This window comes from Sebastes umbrosus, chromosome 14, assembly GCF_015220745.1.
Source record: "Sebastes umbrosus isolate fSebUmb1 chromosome 14, fSebUmb1.pri, whole genome shotgun sequence".
Classification (NCBI taxonomy): Eukaryota; Metazoa; Chordata; class Actinopteri; order Perciformes; family Sebastidae; genus Sebastes; species Sebastes umbrosus.
The window spans coordinates 19,598,623-19,624,141 of NC_051282.1; the positions used below are offsets into that span (position 1 = coordinate 19,598,623).

The following is a 25,519-nucleotide window of genomic DNA, read 5'->3' on the forward strand; positions in this document are numbered from 1 at the left end:
AACAATGGAATATGCATTTATCACAGTAACATCCAACATCATAGCACTACTTTTTGTGCAATCTGAGCCACTGTCTGCCACAAATCTTTGCATGTAAACTATTAATTAAAAATCGATAGTGCTTTTGAGAATCAATACAGTATCACAAAATATAATATCGCAATACTCAGTGAATCAATATTTTCTTACGCCTATATATAGCTTGGACTTAGCTACGTAGCTGCCTAGTTTAGCTTGCTGTTTCCCTTCGCTCCATATGTTACTGAGGATGTGAGACAAGGTGAGCTCATAAAGTAGCTCCTAAGAGTTACCAAGAAAAACCATTTGCAGCAGTTTACGCTAAAAGATCAAACATCATTGGTGAACACTAGCTAGCACTGTAAAACAAGTCTTGTTTACTAGTCTTTTATTATGAAATACAGTAACCTTTTCTCAGTGTAGAGGCCAGAAAATATAGACCATTTCACAGTTTTAAACAAACATTACAAATGTGTCCCAGTTTATTTCCTGTTGCAGTCAAGGAATATATAAATGTGTATGTATATGTAAATGTTCAATATGTTCCTTGGTTGCAGTGTATGTGAATGACATTAGCTGACAGGAAGTAAACATGGACCAAGCTTTTGCCTAGCAACGCAATTCCGATCTATAAAAAGGTCTATATGGGTTTTTTTCTGCCTTTTCTTATGCCAAAGGCATATTAAGACAGCCATGAAGGAAATAATGTTATCTGTTTTAACTTCAAGCAAACCTAATAGTAAAAGTATCTCTGCTTAAAAGTGGTACAGAAAAGATCATTATTGATTACTGTTAAGAATACATGTGTTTGATTGTAACGGCCAGGTCACATAGGATGCATGACGACTACCTCGCTGAACGGCTGCGTCTCTCACGCATGCGATGTCCACACCGGCAGCATTTCTGCTGCTGACAGCCGTTTCTTTCTACATGGAGTACACTTTTCATAATGGCCATTTCATTTCATTATAAATGTCATTTATATTTATTTTAGACAGAAAAGGGTTAGTTAAGAAGCGTGTGCTCCTTGGTAAATAATAGTAATAATCCATGATTAAAAGCCGGTACTCTATTAATTTATGAATCGTGCAAGTCACTGCATTTACTACAACACTGTCCTGCAAATATTTCAGAATAAAAGCCTTGTGTTAACAAATGAAGGAATTGTCTGCAGAAAAAAAATGCTAGAGGGATTTTATTTTGAAACGGAAACAGGAAGTGTTGTGTTAAAAATAATTTGTTACTTTTTTCCATGTCTGTGACATATTCTACAGATATGGACATTGAAACTGTATTAATGTTGCCGGTGATGTCAATATACGGTCATTTTCACTGTCTATCTTGACCTGGAATCTCTATAAGAGATGCTGCAAACATGCGGGGCTGTGTGGCTGCTTATGCGTCCTATGTAGCCCAGCCGTTAGTTATTTGTACATGGGAGTGCCATTTCCCATCTCTCTCTGTCCTGTCATCTCTCTACTGTTGGCTACAATTAAGGCATAAGCTGCCCAAAAAATTATTTTGTGCATACATACATGAGAAAGGATGTATTAGGAAGGGGAGGGGCCAACTGAGACGGCATGCACAGGACCCAAATGTTCGTGCTACGTCCCTGATAAATAGAGGCACTGAACTGTAAAGTAAAGATTGTATAAATAACAATGTTATATTTGCAAGGCCATACTGTGAAACCCTACACAGATCTCTGTGACATCAGATATATGAGTTGTGTCTTTCGTAATGCAGTTTTGATAGAAACATCCTTTTATTTCATTTCCAGTGGAATCTGAGCTCCGGCCAGACTAAAATCGAATCAATATGAAAAAGCACAGAAACAAAAGAAAAATACTTTCCAAAGTGTCCAACACAGTGATTTAAAGAAGAATCTTAAGAGAAAATCTGTCTACTGGGCTGAAAATATTTTTCACAGGAAATAGACGTCTCAGAGAGCAGAGCCCGACAACACCTGCAGCGTGCCAAGCTTCAGCATCATCCCACTTCCCATTAGTCATGCTGTATGTGACTCTGCATTAGGCCTTCCCTTCAGAAGCTCTCAATGAGAGTATGATTACATATTTCTACATGGCTGGCAGTGCAAATTATTAGCATAAGCAGAACTGGTAAATGACTTTCTGTAACAAAGCAAATACCAAACTGACTGTGTAGAACAAACACTGTGGGGCAAACAATAAGTTGAGAGAAAACCGGGCTCTTGAGGAATATCACACTGATGGTTCTTGCATAGGTTTACATATTACTGATTCACTGCTGCCACTGTGTTAAGTTTGCAGGGATAGAAATCAGCACCAGCAGTGTTTAATGTGTCTGCGCCTGCAGCTGTGAGCCTCACCGATGCCTCAACAGTGCCACCTTTTGATCAAAGTAAACCTCTTCTTCATGTTCACTCATCAAAAAACACAGTCTGCAGAAACGTTGTTCCTTTTAGGATGCACATTAGAAAACTAAAAGACAGCTATGATCATTTTACTGGCTTTCTGTACACTCTAGCGAGGAAATATCTCTCAGCTGATTCCTTCCTGCTGGCGTTTGGCTTTAAAGTCTGAACGCTGCTGAACACACCGGAGAGTTTCTCCTGGAGTTTATGAGCGAGGATGCCGTCCCAGTATTTACAAAGCAGAGAGCCCCCCGGCTGTAAAATCCTCTCAGCCAAGCCTAACAAAGAAAAACACATGGTGATGAGTTTCTCGTGGTCCATCTCCCGGAAGCCGCTGGCGTTGGGCGCCATGTCGCTCAGGATGACGTGAGCCTGGCCGCCGGGGAGCAGCTCCAGCAGTTTGGCGTGCGTGACGGGGTCGGTGACATCGTGACAGGGCAGGAAGTGAGCACCGTCCAGAGGTTGTATGTTCAGCAGGTCAATGCCAACAACTGTACCACGTGGTAACGCTGAATCTGGGACGCAAGAAAACATTTCAATTGAAAGAAGATATTTCTGTGGTACGTGAGAGTGCAGCCCGTTCTCATTTCGCCCCTCGGCGTCTCATACCGACACAAAAGCACCCTTTAGCGTCTGTATGAGATGCACCTTTCAAGTAATTACAATGTGAACCCATCCATGTCATTATTATATTCAATTCAGTCAAGCCAGTCAACGCAGGTTAATTCCTGTTCGTGACACTTCAGATACGACCTGAGGTCACAACCCGGGAGCAATGCATACCAATTAAAGCTGCAGTGTTCAGATACTATAAGCCTGCAGAACATCGATGTGGCTTTCTGACTTGTTTCCTGCATTTATATAAAGTTTAGAGGTCAACTACAGTCATGCTTTATAATGACTATAACTTGTAAAATGTCTCTCTCATTGCTGTACATAATGATTTATTGATTATTTTGTGCAGAAAGAACTACAAAGCGTTCATTAATCTAATAATGATAACACAATGAGGATTATCAAAACATACATAATTCATAACGTACTACAGCTCCGGCCTTTTGAACTGTTATTGTTCCCTAACATGCCATTAACTCTGACATACAGCACCACAATAACCCAACATGTAATACATGATTACAACAGACACTGAATAAAACAAGCAAAAGTCACACCAAACAAAAAATATTATTTAAACTGAGTCAAAAGTATAACCAATTAGTACAATAATTGTATTATTATGTTCATCATTGTTTTTATGTTAATTATTTACATGTTATGTTGGTGTGGTTTGGGGTGGGATGGGATGGAGGGAGAGCCTTTATTTGTAGGTCCTTGTTGATGTTACTATGTTTGATTGTTTTGTTGTTGAATTTTTGTTTAATTTATTATCATTATTATTTTTTATGTGCTTAAATGTTTGTTAACTTCCATGTTTTGTGGCCCCTTGAAAACAAGATGGTGCATCTCAAGGGGTTTATCCTCTAATACATTTTTGGAGTTGAAATAATGAATGTACGTATCATTTTAGTGTATCTTAGTCAATGCACTTGATTATCTTGAAAAATCTGTCAAATAGTTTCTCCAGTATTATTTATTCTTCCACGGATGACTGCAGTCAGAAGGATATTTATGATATTTTTGCTTATTAAAGTCAAAAGCACTGCAAGAATTGTGACATTTACAGCAAATAAAAGCTCATTCTCCAATAAAGGATCATGTAGAACAACTTCTCAACTTCAATCTATTTATACCTAAATTAACTGGAATGAACAGAAGAGTTGAATCATACTCTCTCTGACACAGCCTCATCAACACCTGAGGATCACAAAGCTTCACATGCTGCTTTGGTTTAGTACAGGGGTATGCAACCTGCGGCTCCAGAGCCACATGCAGCTCTTTAGCTCCTCTCCAGGGGCTCCCTATGGATTTTTAAAAAGATTAGTGGAAATGAGTAACTGTTTTTTTGTTTACATTTTCATTTTTATTTATCAATGTTTTGGGTCTATGTTACGACATTTTTTCTCGTAAAGTTATGACTCTTTTCTCGTAATATTACAACTTTTTTCTCGTAATGTTATGAATTTATGCTCGTAATATTAGGACTTTTTTCTCGTAAAGTTATGACTTTTTTCTCGTAATATTAGGACTTTTTTCTCGTAAAGTTATGACTTTTTTCTCGTAATATTATGACTTTATTCTCGTAATATTAGGACTTTCTTCTTGTAAAGTTATGACTTTTTTCTTGTAATATTATGACTTTATTCTCGTAATATTAGGACTTTATTCTCGTAATATTACGACTTTTTTCTTGTAAAGTGTTGACTTTATTCTTGTAATATTACGACTTTTTTCTCGTAATATTACAACTTTTTTCTCGTAATATTAGGACTTTATTCTCGTAATATTACGACTTTTTTCTCGTAAAGTTATTACTTTTTTCTCGAAATATTAAAATTTTTTCTCGTAATATTACGACTTTTTTCTCGTAGAGTGTTGACTTTATTCTCGTAATATTACGACTTTTTTCTCGTAAAGTTATGACTTTTTTCTCGTAATATTAGGACTTTCTTCTTGTAAAGTTATGACTTTTTTCTTGTAATATTATGACTTTATTCTCGTAATATTAGGACTTTATTCTCGTAATATTACGACTTTTTTCTCGTAAAGTTATTACTTTTTTCTCGAAATATTACAATTTTTTCTCGTAATATTACGACTTTTTTCTCGTAGAGTGTTGACTTTATTCTCGTAATATTACGACTTTTTTCTCGTAAAGTTATTACTTTTTTCTCGTAATATTACAACTTTTTTTGCTGTCCCTGTTTATTTTGTCTACCTGTCTCATCTCCGTCACCTGTCCCGGCTGAGTTGACCCTCCGGACTGCCACCTGGCTCCAGGCTCCAGGTGCTGCTCCGCAGTCCACCACACCGCATCCAGGCTGCAGCAGCCTGAACCTGTCATCTATCTCCAGCAGCTTGAAGGCGCTTCTGCAGCGGTAGTGTTGTGCGTGGGACGCTTTGACATACGGGTCTCTGAGCTGCCGCTGCAGCCAGCGCTGCTCGGCGGGACTTTTACTCTTTGTCTTCTTCAGTAAACTCAGTGAGGAGTGAAGAGCTCTCCTCTGGGACCAGAATAAACACCACATCATCTGTAGTTTCTATGGAGCAAGGTCGCATGTGTAGCAGACGGTGAACTGCGCATGCGTGGAAATACAACTCGCCATTGGTTCAAAGACATGGATGGTGCGTACTACTCATATGTGTCCCCTTACTACAAAACACTGAAAACAACAGTTCCTACCTGGGATAGTCATGTTTGTTTGAGCTCAAAATCACAAAGATCAATATTTTCTAAATATGGAAATAGTGTTTCATGCATTCATCACACCCCACCAACAATACTGTAATAATGTAATTTTCCTTCGGCTTAAAAATATATATATATATACAAAAAGTGCAATAAACAAGTGCAATACTTCAATCAATGCAATATGTGCAATATAAGAAATATATATATATTTTTATATTATATAATATATAATATATAATATATAATATAATATTTCAATATTTTTATAGTATTCAAACCTCTACTGCTCTATATATATATATATATATATATTGCTTCTATAGTTACCATATACTAAGTACTTCCTTTATTAATACACTGTATATTATTTGTAAATAATAATAATAATAATAATTCTAATAATAATAATAATTATTATTATTATTATAATTTCTAATAATAATAATAATTCTAATAATAATAATTATTATTATTATTATTATAATTTCTATTATTATTATTATTATTATTATTATTATTATTATAAATTAACAGGTGTATAAAGGGAGTTAAAGTGAGGGGTTTCACTGGAGGTAATAACAGTAAACCTGTGCAGTTTCTAGTCGAACATATTCAAGGTAACACATGATGGGACTCATGTGGATCCAGATGAGTGACGTGGTGATGAGACCAATCCGGACTGCTGCAGATCAGCGCGTCATGTGATGACGTGTTTAGAGTGCTGCACGCGGGAGTCACAACGTGAAGTCTTGTTTTTATACTGTAATAACTTCATGTTTTCTTCTGTGATCGTTTTCTTGTCACAGAGCAGAAAGTGAGCAGGTGAGGATGTTACATCAGAGCTGACTGAGCTCATCCAGCACAGAGCATCAGTATAGAGTTGCTGCAGTCAGTGTTTACATCTGAGTTTATATCTCTAACTTCTTCCTCTCACACAGGTGAGAAGATGTTGACTTCCAAGCTGCTGACCCTGGTGCTGGTGGTCCAGCCGGGCAGGGTGCTGCTCGGCATGAAGAAGAGAGGCTTCGGGGTCGGGAAGTGGAATGGGTTTGGAGGAAAAGTCCAGCCTGGAGAAACTATTGAAGAGGGTGCAAGGAGGTAAATTCATCTCAGTGTGGTGTTGTTGTGTTGAGATCCTTCAACACAAAACACTTCACAGGGTTCACAGGTCAAATATATAAATAATAAGAAAAAATGATAATACATTTTTAAAAAAAATTAATTAATTAATAATGAATAAATACATTTAAATATACATTTTAAATGAATACAAAAAATAAAAAGTTATTTTAAATGAATAAAAAAAATGTAAAAATAAAATTTAAATAAATAAAAACAGTATTACATGAATACTGTGTTTTTCCATTTAATATCAAACAATGTGGGTATTTTTGGCATATGCAATGACAGTGTAGTGTCCAAGTGTTAAGGAGAAGGATAGAAAAAGGAGAAAATAGTTGCATGTAGTTTGTAAGCTTGACAAACTAAATGAATGTTGAATCTGGATCATCAGTCACCAGCAGGAAGTTTGTTCCAAAGCTAAAGGAAGGAAGAAGTCCTGAAGGCAATCAGGCCCCATCCCAAGATGTTTTCTCTCAAATATGAAAGAGAGACCTGCTGCTTTGTGTAAAGAATATTGGAATGCTAAATAAATCAGAAATATCTCAAGGCTATGTTAGTTATACTTTTGAACAAAAGCCAGACAATATTGGAGGAAGCAAGAGATCAATTCTAGTTCTTTGTATCAGTAGAAATATGTTGTGATGCTGCGTTGGCTGTTAACTTGATGAAACAACTAAAGAAAATGTCTTAAATCAAGACTCAAAACATTTAGACTGAATCCACTGGTGTGCATGTACTTTCTGAACTGTATGTGCTGTTCAGCTTAAACTAAATTAAGACAGGTCTCTGAGGTTTTAAGATATAAGATGTTCATCAATGTTTTACTATTTAGCTTTGCTTTCTGTGCAGGACAATGACAACGTAAAAAGGGAGACGATAATTAAGAAATAAGTACTTAACATGGTAGATCAGAGGAGGACTTAGATTAATAAAATCTGACAGAATGGTGCGTTCAAGAACAATTATTTGCAGACGACTTTCGATGCTCGGTGGTTTTCCCACCAACACTACTTCCCTCAAAGGAGACCACCAAACATCTTAAAGGGTAGGAATTTAACCAATTAAGACCGATTACTCTTTCAATGTACAGCACATTTATACAAAATAAATAAATTAATATTAAATAAATACATTTAAATATACATTTTAAATGAATACAAAAAATTATTTTAAATGAATAAAAAAAATGTAAAAATTAAATTTAAATAAATAAAAAATACATTTAAAAATACATTTTACATGAATCAAAATAAATACATTTAAGTTCATAAAATAAATAAATAAAAGGGAATATTAAATAGAATAGTACATAAATAGGGTAATTAATACAAAGGTAAATATAAAGGAGCAAATTAAAGCACAAATATCAATTTATGTCACATTTTGTCAATTAATTAATGCCTACGTTTATTTTTAATATAATTTTTGGTACATTTAATGGCATATTAATTTAGTCATCGAGTGATTTACTTTTTTCTTTAGTTTTCATTTTGGCAGGTTCTGTCCTCCTTGGTATGGGCATGCGAATATTGTGTTGAAACAGACTTCAAAAAATGTGAACCTACCCTTTAAGTGCCAGCAGTCAACAGTGGACGGATAATTATTCTCTTTACAAAGGGATAAACCAGAAGATTTCAAACGCTGGAAATTTATTAAAAAAAAAAAATTATTTTAGGGGGGAAAATTAATCTCTCTTTTAAAAACAAAAGAGAGTACTTTGGCTTCCAAAATCCAAAAATGAATAAATGACATAATAAATAATAATAAATTAATTTGCCATTAAATGTACCAAAAATAATATTAAAAGGACTTAAAATTCCTACACTTTAAAGGTCAACTTTAAGGGAAGTAGTGTTGGTGGGGAACTCCAAGGAGCGTTGAAAGTCGTCTGCAAATAAATGTTCTTAAATGCACCATTCTGGCAGATTTTTTATAATCAATTTGCACTTTTATTTTGACATTTTGTTTCGACATTTATGAGGAAAATTCTTAGTCGACTAATCGATTAGTTGATTTAATCGGCAGATCTGTAAAACTGAGTTTCTCCAGAAAGAATCACACAAAAGCACCACTTTAAATCTTGTGTTTACCAGAGATAAGTCATTCAGCATGAAATCGTCTAATTGACTAACAAGAGGGGGCAGCCCTTAAAGGAAAAATAGCAGAAAAAGCAGAAAATAAACAATATGGAAAAAAATTATATTTGCAAACTCACTGTCTTCATCGTTGAATGTAGTTGACTCAGTAGAAAAATTATTTTGTGTCTGTTTGCCACACAAATAGATCCTCTGTCTGGGGAAACACTGATATCATCACTTTACTTGCTTTTAGTGACTGTGTGAAGTGTACTGTGAGCTTATGTTTTAAAATCCACCTCATCAAATATTCATTTGGTGTTTTCATTTTTAGAGAACTGCTAGAAGAAAGCAGCCTCACGGTGGACGCTCTCGAGAAGGTCGGAAACATCAAATTTGAGTTTGTTGGAGAAACGGAGCTGATGGACGTCCACGTTTTCAGAGCCGACGCTTATAATGGAGAACCAACAGAGTCGGAAGGTGTGATTTCCATTTTTTCAGGGTTTTATGTTTATAGGAAAATCATTATCATAGTGGAATACCTGTGGCATGACACTGTGGAATAGCATTAACACGGTTAATGCTTTTTCAGTAACAAAAATTCATGCACTTTGGGGTTGAAGAGGAACTCACACACACAGTTGTTGTGTACCTAATTCAAAGTAACTGATGTGTAAAAAAACAACATGTGATCCTGCAAAAAAGTTCTCGTTTCAATTTTGGTTCCCCTTAATCAGGACTTCCTTTTCTGTTATCCCAACGCCGGTCCAGGCGTCATGGCAATTACAGTTGTGTATTGTCCCTAAAGGTCATCTGAGAATCAACACAGTTTTCGGTTCAACTTTCTAAAACCAAATAGATCACAGTGATCCTTCTAAGTAAATTGGTTGAAACACTTCTCTGGGAACTTCCTCGCAGACATGACTGTGAGCAGAGAGAGCGTATTAGTGGAGGGGAAGAATCTTTAAGTACGCTCTCAGTGGTGACGTTTAAAGGACTGTAAATACACAAAGGAAAGCAGAAGAGGCCCTCGACAGAAGGAATGCAGAGACCTGCAGTGATTTGTGTTTCCTGAGAGTTTAGTCAAGGTCAACTGGGTGACGTTTAAAGACACGCAGCAAAGTGCAGCACTCAACCAAAGAGTCTGGAGGTCAAGAGAAGAAACAGCCAAGAGGTTGAAGAGATAAATGGAGGAAAAAGCTGAAATGAAATGTGCCGTAGTCGGTGAAAAGAGTGTGAATGTGGAGCTGATTTGACAGAATGGGGAGAAACAGCTGAAGCTTTGAGACTAGTATGACTTAAAGTGTAAAGTTTCAGAAGCAGCCTGAGCAACAGAAATCACATTTTCTAACTTATTCAACATTAGCTACATATTTTGTGACAGTGTAGTTACAGGAGAAGCCAAGCCGCAGTGGAAAGTCCTTTCTTTTAGTAAGGAAATGAATACCAAAGTTTCCTCTTTTGTTTTTAAAAGAGAGACTAAATTTCCCCCTAAAATTGTGCATTTTATAAATTTCCACAGTTTAAAATCTCGTGGTTCTTTTATTCACTTCTAAAGAAAAGAATTATGCATCTATTGTTTGCACTGGTTCACATTTTTTGCCCATACTGCGGAGGACAGAACCTGCCAAAATCAAAAATAAATAAATAAATGAATAAAATACTTTTATAACTAAATTAAAATAAATTAAATTAAATAAATACATTTAAATAAAATAAATAAATTGATGTCATTAAATGTACCAAATATAATATTAAAAATAAAGGCACTCATTAATTGATAAAATGTAACACAAATATATATTGACATCTTTGTATTAATTCCCCTATTTAGCTACTCTTATATTTTATATTTTCTTTTATTTATTTATATCAACTTAAATATATTTATTTATTTTTGCATTTATTTTTTTATCAATTTAAATTTATTTTAAAATTATTTATTATTCATTGAATTTTTTTTAAATGTATTTATTAATTATGAAATTTATTGATTTATTATAAATGTGCTGTACATTCAAAGAGTAATTTGTCACTCTAATGATTCCTCCTCTCCAAACTGTCTCTTCTTAGCACAACTCTATAAGACATGAGGGACAAAAATCCATATCACTTCTGAATTTCAGCCAAAGTTAAAATTAGGCTTCTTCAGTCTTCTGCAACAGCTCAAATTATTTAGTATTTATTCTTAGGGAGGTCTACTAATTATTTTCTCTATTGTTTTCTAGAAATGCGGCCTCAGTGGTTCGAAAATGACCAAATTCCTTTCAGTCAGATGTGGGCTGATGACGTCCTGTGGTTCCCGCTGATGCTCCAGAAGAAGAAATTTGTTGGATACTTTAAGTTTCAGGGTCACGATGTGATACTCAGCCATAAACTGGAAGAGGTGGAGGAACTGTGAGACGACCTGCGTTTCTGAGGACATTTAAGAGTGCCACAAAAAAAAGCAGCGGCCTTTCCAATTTCTTCTTTAAATGCTGAAGTAATCCCACTGTTCAGCGTTTGTTGTTCACTTGTGGGAGGAAACGGCGAGACTCTGAAGACTTAAACCACGTTAACTGTACATGGAGAGTGTTTACATGTAAAATGACTGTAACGTATTGATATTGAACTCCTTTTTCTTCTATAACACATCACATTAGGGCTGTCCTCGACCGGAGAAATTCTCTTAAGGTTTTGTTGACTAATCGGTTAATTGCTTAAATCAACAGATCTGTAAAACGGAGTTTTGAAAGAATCACACAAAAGCATCACTTTAAATCCTGCGTTAACCAGAGATGTTCTCACAAGTTTCTTGGAAATAAGTCATTCAGCATGAAAAAACAGAAAAATGCCTACTCGACTAAAGAAATCTCCGTCGACTAAAACCAAAACGGCCGATTAGTCGACTAAGAGGGGGCAGCCCTACTACACATAATAAATAAAAATCAATGAAAGCAGCAGTATACTGACAGAAATATCCATTCTGTTATTTTATTTTCAGGATAATTGATTTAACACAATTTCTTTAATAAAATATTTACAATATCTACAGTCATAATTTTACTAGATTTCATATTCTGTGCAAGTTAGTTAACTTCATTCCTGATATTTTTTTTCTTGCCAAAACAAGTGTGTTTCATACTGTATGCACAGTGTTACTGTTTCTTTTATAAAATAAAAGTTGAACTATGTGCACATTTCCTGATTTGCATGTTGGCGTCATTCATTTCAACAGTCAGTTTGGTGTATTTGAGATGATGTCAGTTTGTGAGGTAACGTGAGCCCATACTGTATACGGCAAACTGTCCCTATGATTAGTTTTTAAGAAAAATACAATGTGCACGATTGTTTTTGTGCCAAATATTAAAAAAAAGTAGAAAGTCTACTAGTGGAAAGGAAAGGGAATTCAACCAGATCTTGTTTGCCCTGATACGCATTAATAGACAAATTTAAATTAGGATTTCTCTAACTGAAAATAGCCTCCATCTATAAAGTGATATGGCTAAAAATCTTCTGGTGAAACTAAAGAAATAAAGGTGGTGATTATTAAATGTTTAAATTTGAACAGTGTAGGAATCCTGTTACATGATTTATGGCACCGCTGTGTGAATTTATATCATTTCTCTTTGGTAGTAAATCAATATCTTATAGTGTTATTATTGACATTATGCCACTCATGCTAAACGTTGTAATTTTTAAATCAACAAATCTCAAATCTCTGCCCTTTGTAGTATTGTTCACTTTTGAGTGTAGGCCTGTAAAAATAGCTTATAAAATAATATTGGGAGTTAAGCAGAGGAAGCGAATATGTAAAAAGTAAACACTGTAAAAGTAAAAGGCATAATTGTCCATAAAATATATAAAGTATGCTGCTAGACATCCTTATGAACTTAAATCTGTATCAAAAATACACATTGGTCTAAAGTTATTCAATAAGTAAAACCTTCATGACTGGAGATTTAAAATAATCCCATCCTTTAATAAATTCAAACTTTGTGTCACTCTCAATTTTCCTCAACTATTTTAGTGTATAAAACTTCTTACAGGTTACAAACAGGTGCTTTAGGAAATGAGTTGGACTGCATGAATATACTGTCAATCCTCACTGGTCCCTTGTATAATAACATTTCCTTCCTACATTATTTCCTCATCAAGCAGAGCATAATATGACAGATTTATGAGCCGTCTTTTCCAGTTACATGGTTGATGGTCAAACACCAATAAGCTGAGAAGTTGAGAATTCATTTACATTAAATACTCTTATTGAATGGAATGTATATTATGTAATAGAATACTTTTCTTTAGCTCACAGAGCAAGTTAGTGATCCTCATCAGTGGCAGTGTTTCTCTCCTGCACCTTTAGGTCTCAGATGGGAGGTTTCAATCCGTTATTACCACCAAAGAGACATCCGAGCTTCGGCTGGAGTTCGTTCCACACTGCTCCCATCTGCAAACAAAGCAAAGAGTCACTTCTCTTTACCCGCATTTACATGAAGTTCATCATACCAATATAATAATAAAGTCATAGTCAAGTCAGCACACTGACACACTGACAGCTGTTGTTGCCTGTTGGGCTTGAGTTTGCCATGTTATGATTTGAGCATATTTTCTATGCTAAATGCAGTACCTGTGAGGGTTTCTGGACAATATTTGTCATTGTTTTGTGTTGTTAATTGATTTTCAATAATAAATATATACATACATTTGTATAAAGCAAGCATATTTGTCCACTCCCATGTTGATAAGAGTATTAAATACTTGACAAATCTCATCAAAGGTACAGTTTGAACAGATACAAAATGTGTGATAAATCATGCAATTCATCGCAATTAAATATTTTAATAGATTGAAAGCCCTAATGACAACATATGGAAAAACATTTTAAAACTACAGTAATTCTATTTTGTTTTATTTATATATTTTTTATATAATCAGTCAATAAAGTTCAGTAAATAACAAAGATGTCTGTTTCATTACTTTATATTAATGTAATAAATAAACAAATGCCAGTTAGATAGTAATCTGCAAGAGAAATATAGAAAAAGAAAAAGAAAACGTCCACTTGTAGTGATCAATTTGACCCGGCCAGACACTGTAAGAGGTTTCCACTGTAATCATTTTCAGAAAACATCTAAGTGAAATTACCTTAAATTACTTCAAAACCCACAGAAACCTTCTCAAAATGCTGCCATATAGGAATTAGAGTGATAAAGACAAATAGAGGCATCTAACCTAAGAAACACATACTGTGTTTTATTTGATTTTAAAACAGGCAAACGTATATGGAAGATTCACTTGTTCATGTGAAATGTAAGCCAGCTCAAATCCTCCACGAGGAGAGAGTATCCTTCCAGTGATACCATCCATCATTATTAGGTCTTTTGTTGGACTTTAAGAGCCAATTTAAAACTGGTTTAACCCTCCTAAAGGGAATGTAGAAAAATGATTTCCAGACAAGCAGTCTCACCTCTCTGTGTCCTTGGACCTGGGAGTTAACGAAGGCCCCCAGAATGTGGGATGTGATAGGAAGGTAGATGAAGATGAGCTGTGTCTCTTGATGAAGGCAGAACAGGGAGAAGTAGTTACGCAGTTCCATGGTCTGAATGGCGTTTTCTTGCTATTAACAGAATAATAATAAAGAAAAAAACACTTATCAAATGATGAGAATAATCAGTAAGAAAAAAAGTTTTCTGTGAGGACATTTTCCTCCAATGATATCAGAGATGAGGCCGATAAAGCTCTGCTCAAACATGGAGATAACCATAAATCATTATATTACACTTTAATTGGTAAGATACTGACACCAACACCGGTGTCTGTCACCGATTAAGAAGCCCCGTAGAAGTTTGCATCATGCAAAGGAGTGAAACGGACTTTGCAGACATGTAAAACTACAAGCCAGGGTGCATTAGTCTCAGCATATTACTCTACTATTACTAATATCTAGCCATGCTAGCGGTCAGTCGGACCACTTCGGTCCAGACTGAAACCTCAGACATTTATGAGAAGATGAATCCTACTGCCTCTGGTAATCCCCCGGCTTTTGCTCTAGCATTATTATTATTATGAAACCTTTATTTAACCGGGAAAGTCCCATTGAGATTAGAAAATCCCTTTTTCAAGAGAGCTCTGGCCAGGACAGCAGCAATCGAGTGTTTCAAACAAGATACACACAAACATTTAAAACATGTAAAACAAAGCATGAGGTTTAAATGTATGTTGTTGTTTTTTTAAAATGCCTCAATAACTATTAGTTTCATGAGCTAGGTCTGAACTCAGAAAAACTGCTTTTAATTTTAGTGCCCCTGATTCCTGGAATAAAATACAGCACTTCCTTAAAATCAGTTCACTAATACCTTTTGGAAATTTTAGAAATTTCGTCTTAAATCTCCCAACTCTTACTTGGAATTGTTTTACATAACATGTTGTTTCATTTCACATTTTAATCTGTCAAATTATCTATCGTAATTGCAAAATTCTAGGGCTTTTGTACATGCTGTACTTTATTTTACATCATAAATATCTAAATGTATCTATCAAATTATTTTTCCTAATCGAAAAGTTTTACTATTTTTATAATGGCATTGCCTCTTCTCTGTTTATATATCTTATGATTGTTGTTTTGTTTTGATGAGGGTCAACCCTCAATGATCTCTCGAGTATAAATAAAGGTTGAATGAAGATATATTTACATGACTTTTGGTCAGGGGAGCGTATCTATCCCAGTATCCCAGCTCAATATCCTCTTAATATCACACATTAATAAGGAATTTATTTTTTCCTCTAGCTCAAATGTTCATTGTGTATGTTTCCCTGAGTTGTTGAAATCACCCACAGCTTATAGCCTACTGATGCTTTACTCTTCAAAACACCCTCAAATTTGCATGCAAGACAGTGTGCTTGACTTTAGACATTTATATCTCCACCGTGGCTGAACAGATTTTTACTGTTCTCATGCATTTGACATTTTGACACAAGATAGCCCTTTCTAATCACTTACAATGTTAGTTTATATCAAGAGACACACATTCCCTGGGATCATCAGACCATGGGATCATAAGGATGATCCCCATGACTGTAGTCTTGTCTCAAGATGTGTGGAGATGACCCACTTTCTTCTGGATAACGTAGCACAGCTAATTGTTTTTATATTGGTGGATGTTAAAGGATTCCATAGTTGTTGAACAATAGTTTTCTTGTAAATCAATACTAAAATGTTAGAAAACGGTCAGTGGAGCCACATCTAATAGTTAATCCACTAGTTAATGTGCAAATCTCCTAAACTCAGTAATTATTTTCTAACTGTTTTTGAGGCCTAAATCATCATTATGGCAGTTTCCCTTTAAAAACAAAATGCTGCTAATTTCTGACAGCATATCGAACACCCTGTCTGTAATAATGATGTAATAATCTAAACGCACAGTTAAAAACACAGTGGGCCAACTGCCAGAACATACAGTCATCTGAGCCCAAACTGAAGTTACAGTTATCAGAAAACAGCCAACTGTCACTCTCGAAATTCATAACCACATATGCAAAACACAGACAAACCACACAGACTAAGAGGAACTGCAGTCACAAGACGAAAACCAACTGGGATATAACAGTTGAAAAATGCTGCTAATTGCTATTGAACCTATTGTGTCTCAGCTTTGTACCCAGGGAATGAAATTAGCACCTGTCACCAGCCAAATACAGAGTAAATGTTGGCTGTGGCAGGTAACAATTCTAAGTCTAGTAGCACTGTCTCAGTGATTACAACTCTAGAGATTTCTACATGGATTTCAGAAGTGGCAAAGTGACAAAAAAATGAAGTGGTCGGTAGAAATGTTCAGTGACCTGCCACAGTGGCAGGTGAGGAAAAAAGATAATTTCAAACCCTGTTTTGTACCCATGTTTGAAATGGTGATGTGGTTCATTCAAAGCTCTTATTCATGAAGTACTATTATTGTATCTGCCCCCTTTATTTGGTTATTGATTTAATTCCTCAAAACTGGAAAATATGAAATAGTGTGAGTACTCTTTGGGACAAACTGTATATGAAAAAGCTCTCCCGATCTCATGTCATTTTTGGTTGGACCGCAGAGGGCCGTTCCTACAAACGTAAAAATCTTTCACTGAGTGACTGACTGAGTGATGAAGGTACACGATTGGTCGGCCGAGAGTCGGAGTTTCCTCATTGGCTATTGCTCTTTCAAAATGAAAAGGCGGGGAACAGTCCGTTATGCAAATGAGCCTGTCCAGCGCGACGCGTCCGGCTCACGAAACTTGGACCAAGCTTTCAAACTAGGCGATCTAGTTCTAAAATGAAACGTAATTCAGCAGTGGCATAGCCTGTTTCTCGCTTAAAATGTTTTCAGGATTGATTTTGGTGGATTGTTTCGACGGAATAACAGAAAGTTTACGAGCAGGCTGCCATGTTGTTTCATGTTTGAAACGGCAAGCAGAAAACCAGGAAACCAATCAGTTGCATTCCACGTCACCGTCCGCTAGTGTTCTCGCCGGACCTGGTGGACATGTACCGCTGGATTTAACATTATAGACATGACCACTGTCTATTTGTATAACAAATACTTGTTACTTTTACCCAATGGATGTCGTTTAACCATTTATTGTATGTAATGCTGAATTTGGGAATTGGCTAATGATACAAGATTTGTCCTAACAATGTTTAAGGGGAGTGTATTGGCAATAGATACACTCAATGTAGCATTTTATTTATCAAGTACTAAGCTAAAACAGTGTGCTATCAATCAGGTCTAAAAATGTGGAAACGGAAAGAGATGGATCACCTGAACAATTCGTGACTCCAGCTGCTCCACAGACGCCTGCTCTTTGGGCTGCACTGTGGCGCTCATCATCTGCCTCTTCATCATGCCGTACTTGTGCAGAGCTCGCTGGTGCTCGTGGAGCACGCCTTTCTCATGGCGCTCACAGAGATCCTAGAGAGAGAAACACACACATAAAGCTCTTTGTGTTTGCCTCAAAAAGTCATGGTTATACACAACAGCCACGGATGATAGGAGAATTGTTTGTACAAATTATGAAATTACCATACACATTAGAGTTAATAGATTTAGTAGAGGCTAGAAAATGCCACTTTATCTGCCCACCAGTCCCCTTGTTAAATCTCTGCAAACCACCCACTACTAAGAACTATGTTTGCAAGTGAGATAGACTGGAAAAAAAATAACCATTACATAATTTCCTGAATTTAGTTACTAATATACTGTGAATATACAGCTCTTCATTGTGTCTCTCTGTCAGAAAACAGGAACAGTTTTGCAGTGCTCAATAAAGTGAGCATCATTAGATTGCGGTGTGAAATGTGCAAACATCAATACAAAATCACCTGTCCCTGGAGGTGCACTCAAGTTAAATGAGCACAGCAAAAAAGTGACTTACTCTGTACGACTGCAGCAAATCCAGGAAAAGATTCAGTTTTTCCACAACATCATCCTCTTCCCGTCTGCCCTGAGGACATAAGCAAAACAACATTTATTACCCAGTGCCAGCTTTGGACAAGCGCAGCAGAGCAGGTGGTGTGGATGAAGGACTGAGGGCTGTACCTGCTGAGCAGCTTTGTCAGACAGCACAGCGAACTCCACAGACAGACTCTTCAGAGACTGACGCAGGGTCCCCCAGGTGCTTTGTGAGGAGGCCAAGGAGGGAAGAGACGAAGAATCTGAGCCCAGCGTACTGTGGAAAACAGCGTTATTACAGGGCCAGGATGTACCATTGTGGTGTCTTAGCTGCCAAACTCATTTCAAACTAACAACCATGAAGAGACACAACAACACCGAGGATTTGCAATCTTATTAACATTTGTTTTCTCAGTCCAAAACCTCTGGATACTAGAGAATAACTTTATACCCATACTAATGAAATACCTGAGCTCTCTGCCAAACATGAGAAGATCAGTTGCATTCTCCTTAGAGCGCTCTGCCATTTTCTCAGCTCTGTCCCGCAGCTTCTGGAAGCTGTTGTGAATATTTCTAATCAGCTCTCTGCTTGTTGAGAACTGAGCCTGAATGTCAGCGGGGAGATATTCCTACAAAACAGATACAACTGTTTTAAAATGCGGGTGATTGTTTGAGGGAAAGTATATCAGGATTTCCTCTGTTGTACGTATGTGACAAACCTTCGCCTGGGTTGCGATTCTGTTGGTCATGAACTCATCGCCGGTTTTCTTGTAAGTGTCACGCAGCTTCGTCTGAACATCCTGTTTGGGAAGACGGTTGAGGAGTGTGTGAGTGGAAAAAAGCAGTGAGTAACTGGAACAGGAAGAGTCTCACTGTCAGCCATCGTGATGATAATGCTTATTGTGCAACAGCCGGTGCCACAGTTAAAAGAATACTACATACGGAGCCACTGAAGGTGAGGAAGGTCTTGACCAGCTCGTCCTCTGAGAAGAAGGGATGCCGTGCCACCAGGTTAATGAATCTGCCAAGAGCACGTCTCCTCCCTTCAATGAACTCACGCTCCGAGACGGAGGTCAGGACTGTGGACAGATGCCAGGGAAACACTGTGAGCACTTTGACCAGGACTGTTAACGTTGATAGAGTTGGGGCTTTAAACTATAAAAGGTGTAGACGTTTGGCTTAAACTAATGTAAAATCCATGTTTAAGGTCAATTTATATAATGTAGTATTTAAAATAAATAGAAATATCAAAGCAGAACACCGATTTTGTACGTCAAAGTCTGATTACAGATGTTAGGGAACTACTGCATATGTGAAAATTAGGGCTGTCAAAGTTTAACGTGATAATAATGCAGTCCCTTGACCTCTGACCTCAAGATATGTGAATGAAAATGGGTTCTATGGGTACCCACGAGTCTCCCCTTTACAGACATGCCCACTTTATGATAATCACATGCAGTTTGGGGTAAGTCATAGTCAAGTCAGCACACTGACACACTGACAGCTGTTGATGCCTGTTGGGCTTGAGTTTACCATGTTATGATTTGAGCATATTTTTTTATGCTAAATGCAGTACCTGTGAGGGTTTCTGGACGTACTGTACATGAGCAGGTTGCAGGATTTTTTCCATCATGTCATATAGCCTCCAGAATAATATCAATGTTTGAAAAAATGGCCGTTGTTCCCCTTTAAGGGTAGGATAGGTCGTCGGGCAGCGAGTCTTGTAAGAGTTTTTGCAATTTGTGGGCTACCTTCTAGACACAACCGTTATAGAGATGCAATGCTAAAATTGTCAGAGTGCTCTCTCCATTTACTGCATGTAAATGTACTGTTTTCAGAATCGTATTAACATCCTGAAACACTCAAAATTCCTCTGCACATTACAAATAAAAAGAAATAATCATATATATATATATATATATATACATATACATATACATATACATATATATATATATATATATATATATATATGTATATATATACATATATATACATATATATATACATATATACATATATATATGTATATATATATATATATATATATATATACACACACTGTATATATATATATATATATATGTATATATATATATATATATATATATATTATACACACATTGAAGTAGATCTTGAGCTTCATTTATCAGTAGAATGAGTGTGAGTGTGTATGTAGACATAATTATCATTCCAAAGCTAGAATAAGTCATTTAGAACTCATTTTATGCATCACTAGTTTCCTTGTTTCTCTCAGGCAATAACTTTGATGAATGGCGATGACTGTGTTTAAAACAATAGAGCCTGCAGGAACAGTTTGTATTAAATTAATCTTTATCAAGCAAAAAAAAAGCCCAGCTACCAGAAGCACCTGGATATTTACAACTGACCTTTCAGTGAAGCATATAAAGCGAAACAATGCTCTGAAAACATTAATGGGTTCTGAAGGAATGATGCAGGAAATGGTCACAATGTAGATGTCAGAGTTCAGACAGAGTAACGTACCTCCCTTTAACATTCTTTTAGGTGGCAGCGCTGGCACAACTCTGTAGGCAAATCTCTGAAGCAAAACCTCATGGAAGACATCAAAATCACTGTAGCGCCGGTAAACAGATATTTTATAACGCTGAAAACAAAAAGCAGAGAGAAAAAAAACAATCAGAAAATGGGCAAGAGTATACAACATTAACTTTTCTGTTGGAAACTTAATAGTGGAAGGTAAATCTGTACTTTTCTTGTAGTCTGTAAACGTTTACTCAACAAAAACCATTGGCACTATTACACTATTTTACTATATTGGCTACTACAGTAGCCCCAGAGTAAATGATGCAATGCACACATGATTGAGAAATGAGAAGTTAAGTGAGAAGAATATAAATGATTCATTGCCAGTGTCATCACAGTAACGGTAAGACAAACATGAAGAATACTGCACCACTTTTCTTGTTGTTGAGGTTATTCTAACACAATCCTTTACATGCAGTGGGGTTTATGGGATGCCTTGCCTGGCTGGTGACCTGGTACTCCACATGTTTGAGGAACAAGCCCTTCTTCTCGGGTATGAGCTCCAGCTGGACCGTGTCCCTGACCAGCAGTTTGTCCAGCGTCTGGGACATGGTCAGAACGTCCTCCTGAGCCGGCTGCATCCTCAACGCGTTCAGGTCCCTCGGCTCCCCGAGCTGAGGTTTAGGTAACTCTGTCAAACACATAACCAGCACCAACTTCTAATATTAGCTGTTTTAGTATTAAATCAATACAACTAGAATGAAATGAATTTCATAACTGTGAGGAATGCTGGTGTTAAAACCACTTTTCTCAGATTACTACGTGTCTCACTCTGTTTGTCTTTAGCTAGCCCAGTATTGTGCATGGTATCTGTTATTCATGCCCTTTCAGCGCATTCCAACAAGGTCATGAATTGAATGTAATGTACTGCGACAAATGCAAAAAAACTTGTTCTTGTGCAGATGAGGAAGTGGCATGCAGCTAGCTGGCCACACCTGAAATAACACAGAGAGCCTTAAATAATCACAGAAGGTTGGGAATGAATCTCAAGCCAGCATAATGGCTACCTCTATGAAAACCATGAAACTCCCCCCTATCATCTTCCCACTGTGAGACGAGTGAAAGAATGCAACACTTGAACACAGCGAAGGCTTCTCTAAATCTGATTTAAATCAAAATTCTGGGTTTTCTTCTGTTGGGAAAGAAACTAAATGTATGTGACAAAAATGTATATTTTTGTACAAATACATTATATATAAATACTCCCACATGTCCCTCTGTTACTTTATAATGATTACGATAGTATACAGTGTATCTAATTGAAAACAATAAATGGTTGTATCCTAGTAGAGAACTTCTGTTAGGAAGGAAACCTAGAGTCTATAAAAGAGTGACATTTGCCCTGTACAGATGAAATGTGTTAACAGATGGAGGACAGCTGAGGTTGCCCTCAGACACACAGAGGAATCATCAAGCTACTCATTAAACAAAAACTTTACAGCTCTGCTGTCACCGTCACGCTGTCACCTACCTTGTATGTAGTTCTCCAAGAGTTTGGGGCTTGGTTGCTTTCCTTGCTGAGCAAGCGCAATCAAGGCGAGCGCTTTATAGAGTGACAACTTGCTCAGGAATCCATCTGTGTAGTCGACATGCTCAGCAATCTGAGAAGGACAGAGACAATAATGACATGAAGGTCACCGTTTTTCAGTCCAAGATCCAAATTCAACTGTGGCTTGCATTCCTCTACGCGAGAAAGTGCTCACTAGACACAAAGGCGATGATACGCTGAGCGGTCAGGAAACGGGAAATTCTACTGACCTATGACAGATATTACACACTCACAGAAATTTCATAACACCAATGTGTTATAGCATTAGCTCACATCTCAGCATTAAAGGAACCAAATGTGACAGATTGTGAATGATGTAAAGCCCATGTCTTTAACAATCTGCTAGCCTACACAAAGCTTGTTGATAAGACATTATACCCATATCTACATTATCTGTATTGCCTAATATACATTTACAAAACAATGTCTTATCAGAGTCAAACAAATATTTGCACAACGGTATCATACAGTCAAGTGTTTAACTCCTCGACCTTTTAAAGTTACCAATCAATAATTATTTCTAGGGCTGTCAACCGATTCAAATATTTAATCGTGATTAATCGCACATTTTTTATCTGTTCAAAATGTACCTTAAAGGGAGATTTGTCAAATATTTAATAATCAAAAATCAATTAACAACACAAAACAATGACAAATATTGTCCAGAAACCCTCACAGGTACTGCATTTAGCATAAAAAATATACTCAAATCACAACATGGCAAACTCAAGCCCAACAGGCAACAACAGCTGTCAGTGTGTCAGTGTGCTGACTTGACTATGACTTGCCCCAAACTGAGATAAGTCATAGTCTTGTGATTATATATAGATAGTGATAGATAGTGATGATCATAAAATAGGCGTGTCTGTAAAGGGGAGACTCGTGGGTACCCATAGAACCCATTTTCATTCACATATCTTGAGGTCAGAGGTCAATGGACCCCTTTGAAAAAGGCCATGACAGTTTTTCCTTGCCAAATTTTAGCGTAAGTTTGGAGTGTTATTTAACCTCCTTCCCGACAAGTCAGTATGACATGGTTGGTACCAATGGATTCCTTAGGTTTTGTAGTTTCATATGGTGCCAGTACGAATTTGCATTAACACATTATTATCGCGTTAACTTTGGCAGCCCTAATTATTTCATATTCCATCAACTTGTCACCCTGAAACCTCGAGTCTATGTGAGCCAGTAATGCATATAAAGTGTATGTGACTGGATGGATGGATCAGATAAACAAGGTATATACATTATAGCAAGCTGTATCAGGCAGAAGCAGAAAGTGATCCTTGTTTGAAAATGTCATTTACTGTTGTTTATGGAGGGTGCTGCCATCTGTATCTTTACAATCAAACTACAGTTGTATAACAGACTTTTATAGACTTTTGCTTGCTGCAGCCTCTTGATGAGTGTGAACCCCTTCTCACCTGGCCTAAAACCGCCTTGGAGAGATCGGTCCTTTGGAGCAACCGCTGAAAAACTTCAACCTGCACTCTCTCATCTGTCCTAGAGCGGATGGCTTCATATACTTCCCTGTAATAGGCAGGAACTGAGCCTAAAAAGAGGGACGACAACCTCCATAGCATCACAACCACCCAAGTGTAAGAAATATTTGATCAGCAGCAGCATAAAGCAGCAAAAATATCTTTACATTTGGATCTTACTTTACATCAGCGGTACTCAAAACTGAAGTTATTCTATCACCTTTTATAGGACTACTCATTTTATTTCCCATCATATGACTTTTATATTATCCCAACACAAGACTGCACAGTTTTTGCTCTGATCATTTCAAGGTATCCAAAACAGACAACCTTAGAGATTCAGTACATTATCATAGCTTTACAGTAGGATAGGATGGATGAATATATGAAATCTGGGTACTAACTAATATGCTGCTAAAGTACTGCAATGCACAACCGACTGTATTTCACATGGCAGGAAAAAAAGCAGCAAAAATATATTTACATTTGGATCTTACTTTACATCAGCGGTACTCAAAACTGAGGTTATTCTATCACCTTTTATAGGACTACTCATTCTATTTCCCATCATATGACTTTATATTATCCCAACACAAGACTGCACAGTTTTTCTCTGATCATTTCAAGGTATCCAAAACAGACAACCTTAGAGATTCAGTACATTATCATAGCTTTACAGTAGTCAATGGCAGATAGGATGAATATATGAAATCTGGCTACTTACTAATATGCTGCTAAGTACTGCAATGCACAACCGACTGTATTTCACGTGGCAGGAAAAAAGCATCAAAACTTTCATAAACCGTTTGCACCCCTGGCAATATCTTTAACAGCAGTTTCTGTAGCTCAAGAAATCATTAATAGGCGAATAAAAATAAGATCAACAACTCATGGAGGGTTTTAAGATGGAGCAACTTCATTTTGAGATCTTTATGTACCCAAAAGTTCTCATTGGTTAGTTCACATCGCGACAAGAAATATCCACGTTTAAAAGCATCTAATACAATATGTTTTTAGTCTGGCTTGACACTGCAACACCAAAACAAGAACAACAAAGTGATTTGGAAATGATATGTCAACATTATGTTAAGAAGAGTACAAGAAGTTTTCGCACCGTACCTTCATTGATCTCTGCTGCCATGGTTCAGACTGTCATGTGAGCGCGAGAGCACCTCCATGTGATTTCCTGCAGGAAAGAAAAAAAACACCAAGTAATTTATTTCTTAAAGTTGTAGTGAGCGCTGGTTAAAGTCCAAGTTGTTGAAGTGAGCAATATAAGATGACACTTGCATGCACTGGCAGCTGATGAGTATGTGTCATGTCCTGCAGTAATCTAAACTAACCAATGTTGAAGGAGTGAAGAAGGTGTTTGTCATCAAAGCAGCTCAATCGGGAGGCTCTTTCGATGCAGTCACAACATAATCTGGGAAATATAGTCGTATTAAAACCAGTTCATTTCCTGGTTTCACTTTTGCAAGTTAATTTAACTTTAAATTCTTCAAATTGTCTAACGCTGCCTTTAAGTACTATTTCTAAAAGTCGTAAATATGACTTGCTCGATATTTAAATGCCACGCAGAGTATTTTGCAGATTTAAAATC

At 36.7% G+C, this 25,519-nt stretch overlaps 3 protein-coding genes across 5 annotated transcripts; 1 reads left to right on the plus strand and 2 right to left on the minus strand.

The window, feature by feature from the left end:
* Positions 1-1,759: 1,759 nt before the first annotated feature.
* Positions 1,760-5,648, minus strand: mrm2 (mitochondrial rRNA methyltransferase 2). Of its 2 annotated transcripts, none has more exons than XM_037793643.1 (2): positions 5,250-5,648; positions 1,760-2,928 (listed from the first exon to the last, which is right to left on the minus strand). In XM_037793643.1, the coding sequence occupies exons 1-2, from the start codon at positions 5,560-5,562 to the stop codon at positions 2,498-2,500; spliced, it is 744 nt and encodes a 247-aa protein (XP_037649571.1). In that variant the 5' UTR covers positions 5,563-5,648; the 3' UTR covers positions 1,760-2,497. The 2 variants fall into 2 exon arrangements, with proteins under 2 accessions (XP_037649571.1, XP_037649572.1); XM_037793644.1 differs by having other exon boundaries at positions 5,268-5,646.
* Positions 5,649-6,371: 723 nt separating this feature from the next.
* Positions 6,372-12,107, plus strand: nudt1 (nudix (nucleoside diphosphate linked moiety X)-type motif 1). The gene is made up of 4 exons (XM_037792999.1): positions 6,372-6,545; positions 6,662-6,821; positions 9,255-9,400; positions 11,149-12,107. Exons 2-4 carry the CDS (start codon positions 6,670-6,672, stop codon positions 11,319-11,321), a joined length of 471 nt encoding a protein of 156 aa, XP_037648927.1. The 5' UTR covers positions 6,372-6,545; positions 6,662-6,669; the 3' UTR covers positions 11,322-12,107.
* Positions 11,864-25,420, minus strand: snx8a (sorting nexin 8a). 2 transcript variants are annotated; one of them, XM_037792997.1, is made up of 14 exons: positions 25,210-25,420; positions 25,039-25,105; positions 23,863-23,990; positions 22,361-22,490; positions 21,330-21,520; positions 20,830-20,950; positions 19,267-19,403; positions 19,044-19,124; positions 18,793-18,953; positions 18,472-18,601; positions 18,308-18,376; positions 17,695-17,844; positions 14,370-14,519; positions 11,864-13,349 (listed from the first exon to the last, which is right to left on the minus strand). In XM_037792997.1, exons 2-14 carry the CDS (start codon positions 25,058-25,060, stop codon positions 13,269-13,271), a joined length of 1,551 nt encoding a protein of 516 aa, XP_037648925.1. In that variant the 5' UTR covers positions 25,061-25,105; positions 25,210-25,420; the 3' UTR covers positions 11,864-13,268. The 2 variants fall into 2 exon arrangements, with proteins under 2 accessions (XP_037648925.1, XP_037648926.1); XM_037792998.1 differs by lacking the exon at positions 23,863-23,990.
* Between the last annotated feature and the right edge of the window lie 99 nt (positions 25,421-25,519).

Excerpts from the sequence above, each read along its gene's own strand:
- nudt1 (XM_037792999.1), top strand. The coding sequence starts at position 6,670 with ATGTTGACTTCCAAGCTGCTGACCCTGGTGCTGGTGGTCCAGCCGGGC. Across the intron at positions 6,822-9,254 it reads ATTGAAGAGGGTGCAAGGAG|AGAACTGCTAGAAGAAAGCA; the intron begins GTAAATTCATCT and ends TTTCATTTTTAG. Across the intron at positions 9,401-11,148 it reads AGAACCAACAGAGTCGGAAG|AAATGCGGCCTCAGTGGTTC; the intron begins GTGTGATTTCCA and ends ATTGTTTTCTAG.
- snx8a (XM_037792997.1), bottom strand. The coding sequence starts at position 25,060 with ATGGCAGCAGAGATCAATGAAG. Across the intron at positions 22,491-23,862 it reads CCAAGGCGGTTTTAGGCCAG|ATTGCTGAGCATGTCGACTA; the intron begins GTGAGAAGGGGT and ends TGTCCTTCTCAG. Across the intron at positions 18,377-18,471 it reads CTGACAAAGCTGCTCAGCAG|GGCAGACGGGAAGAGGATGA; the intron begins GTACAGCCCTCA and ends TTATGTCCTCAG.
- mrm2 (XM_037793643.1), bottom strand. The coding sequence starts at position 5,562 with ATGATGTGGTGTTTATTCTGGTCCCAGAGGAGAGCTCTTCACTCCTCA. Across the intron at positions 2,929-5,249 it reads AGGTGACGGAGATGAGACAG|ATTCAGCGTTACCACGTGGT; the intron begins GTAGACAAAATA and ends CTTGCGTCCCAG.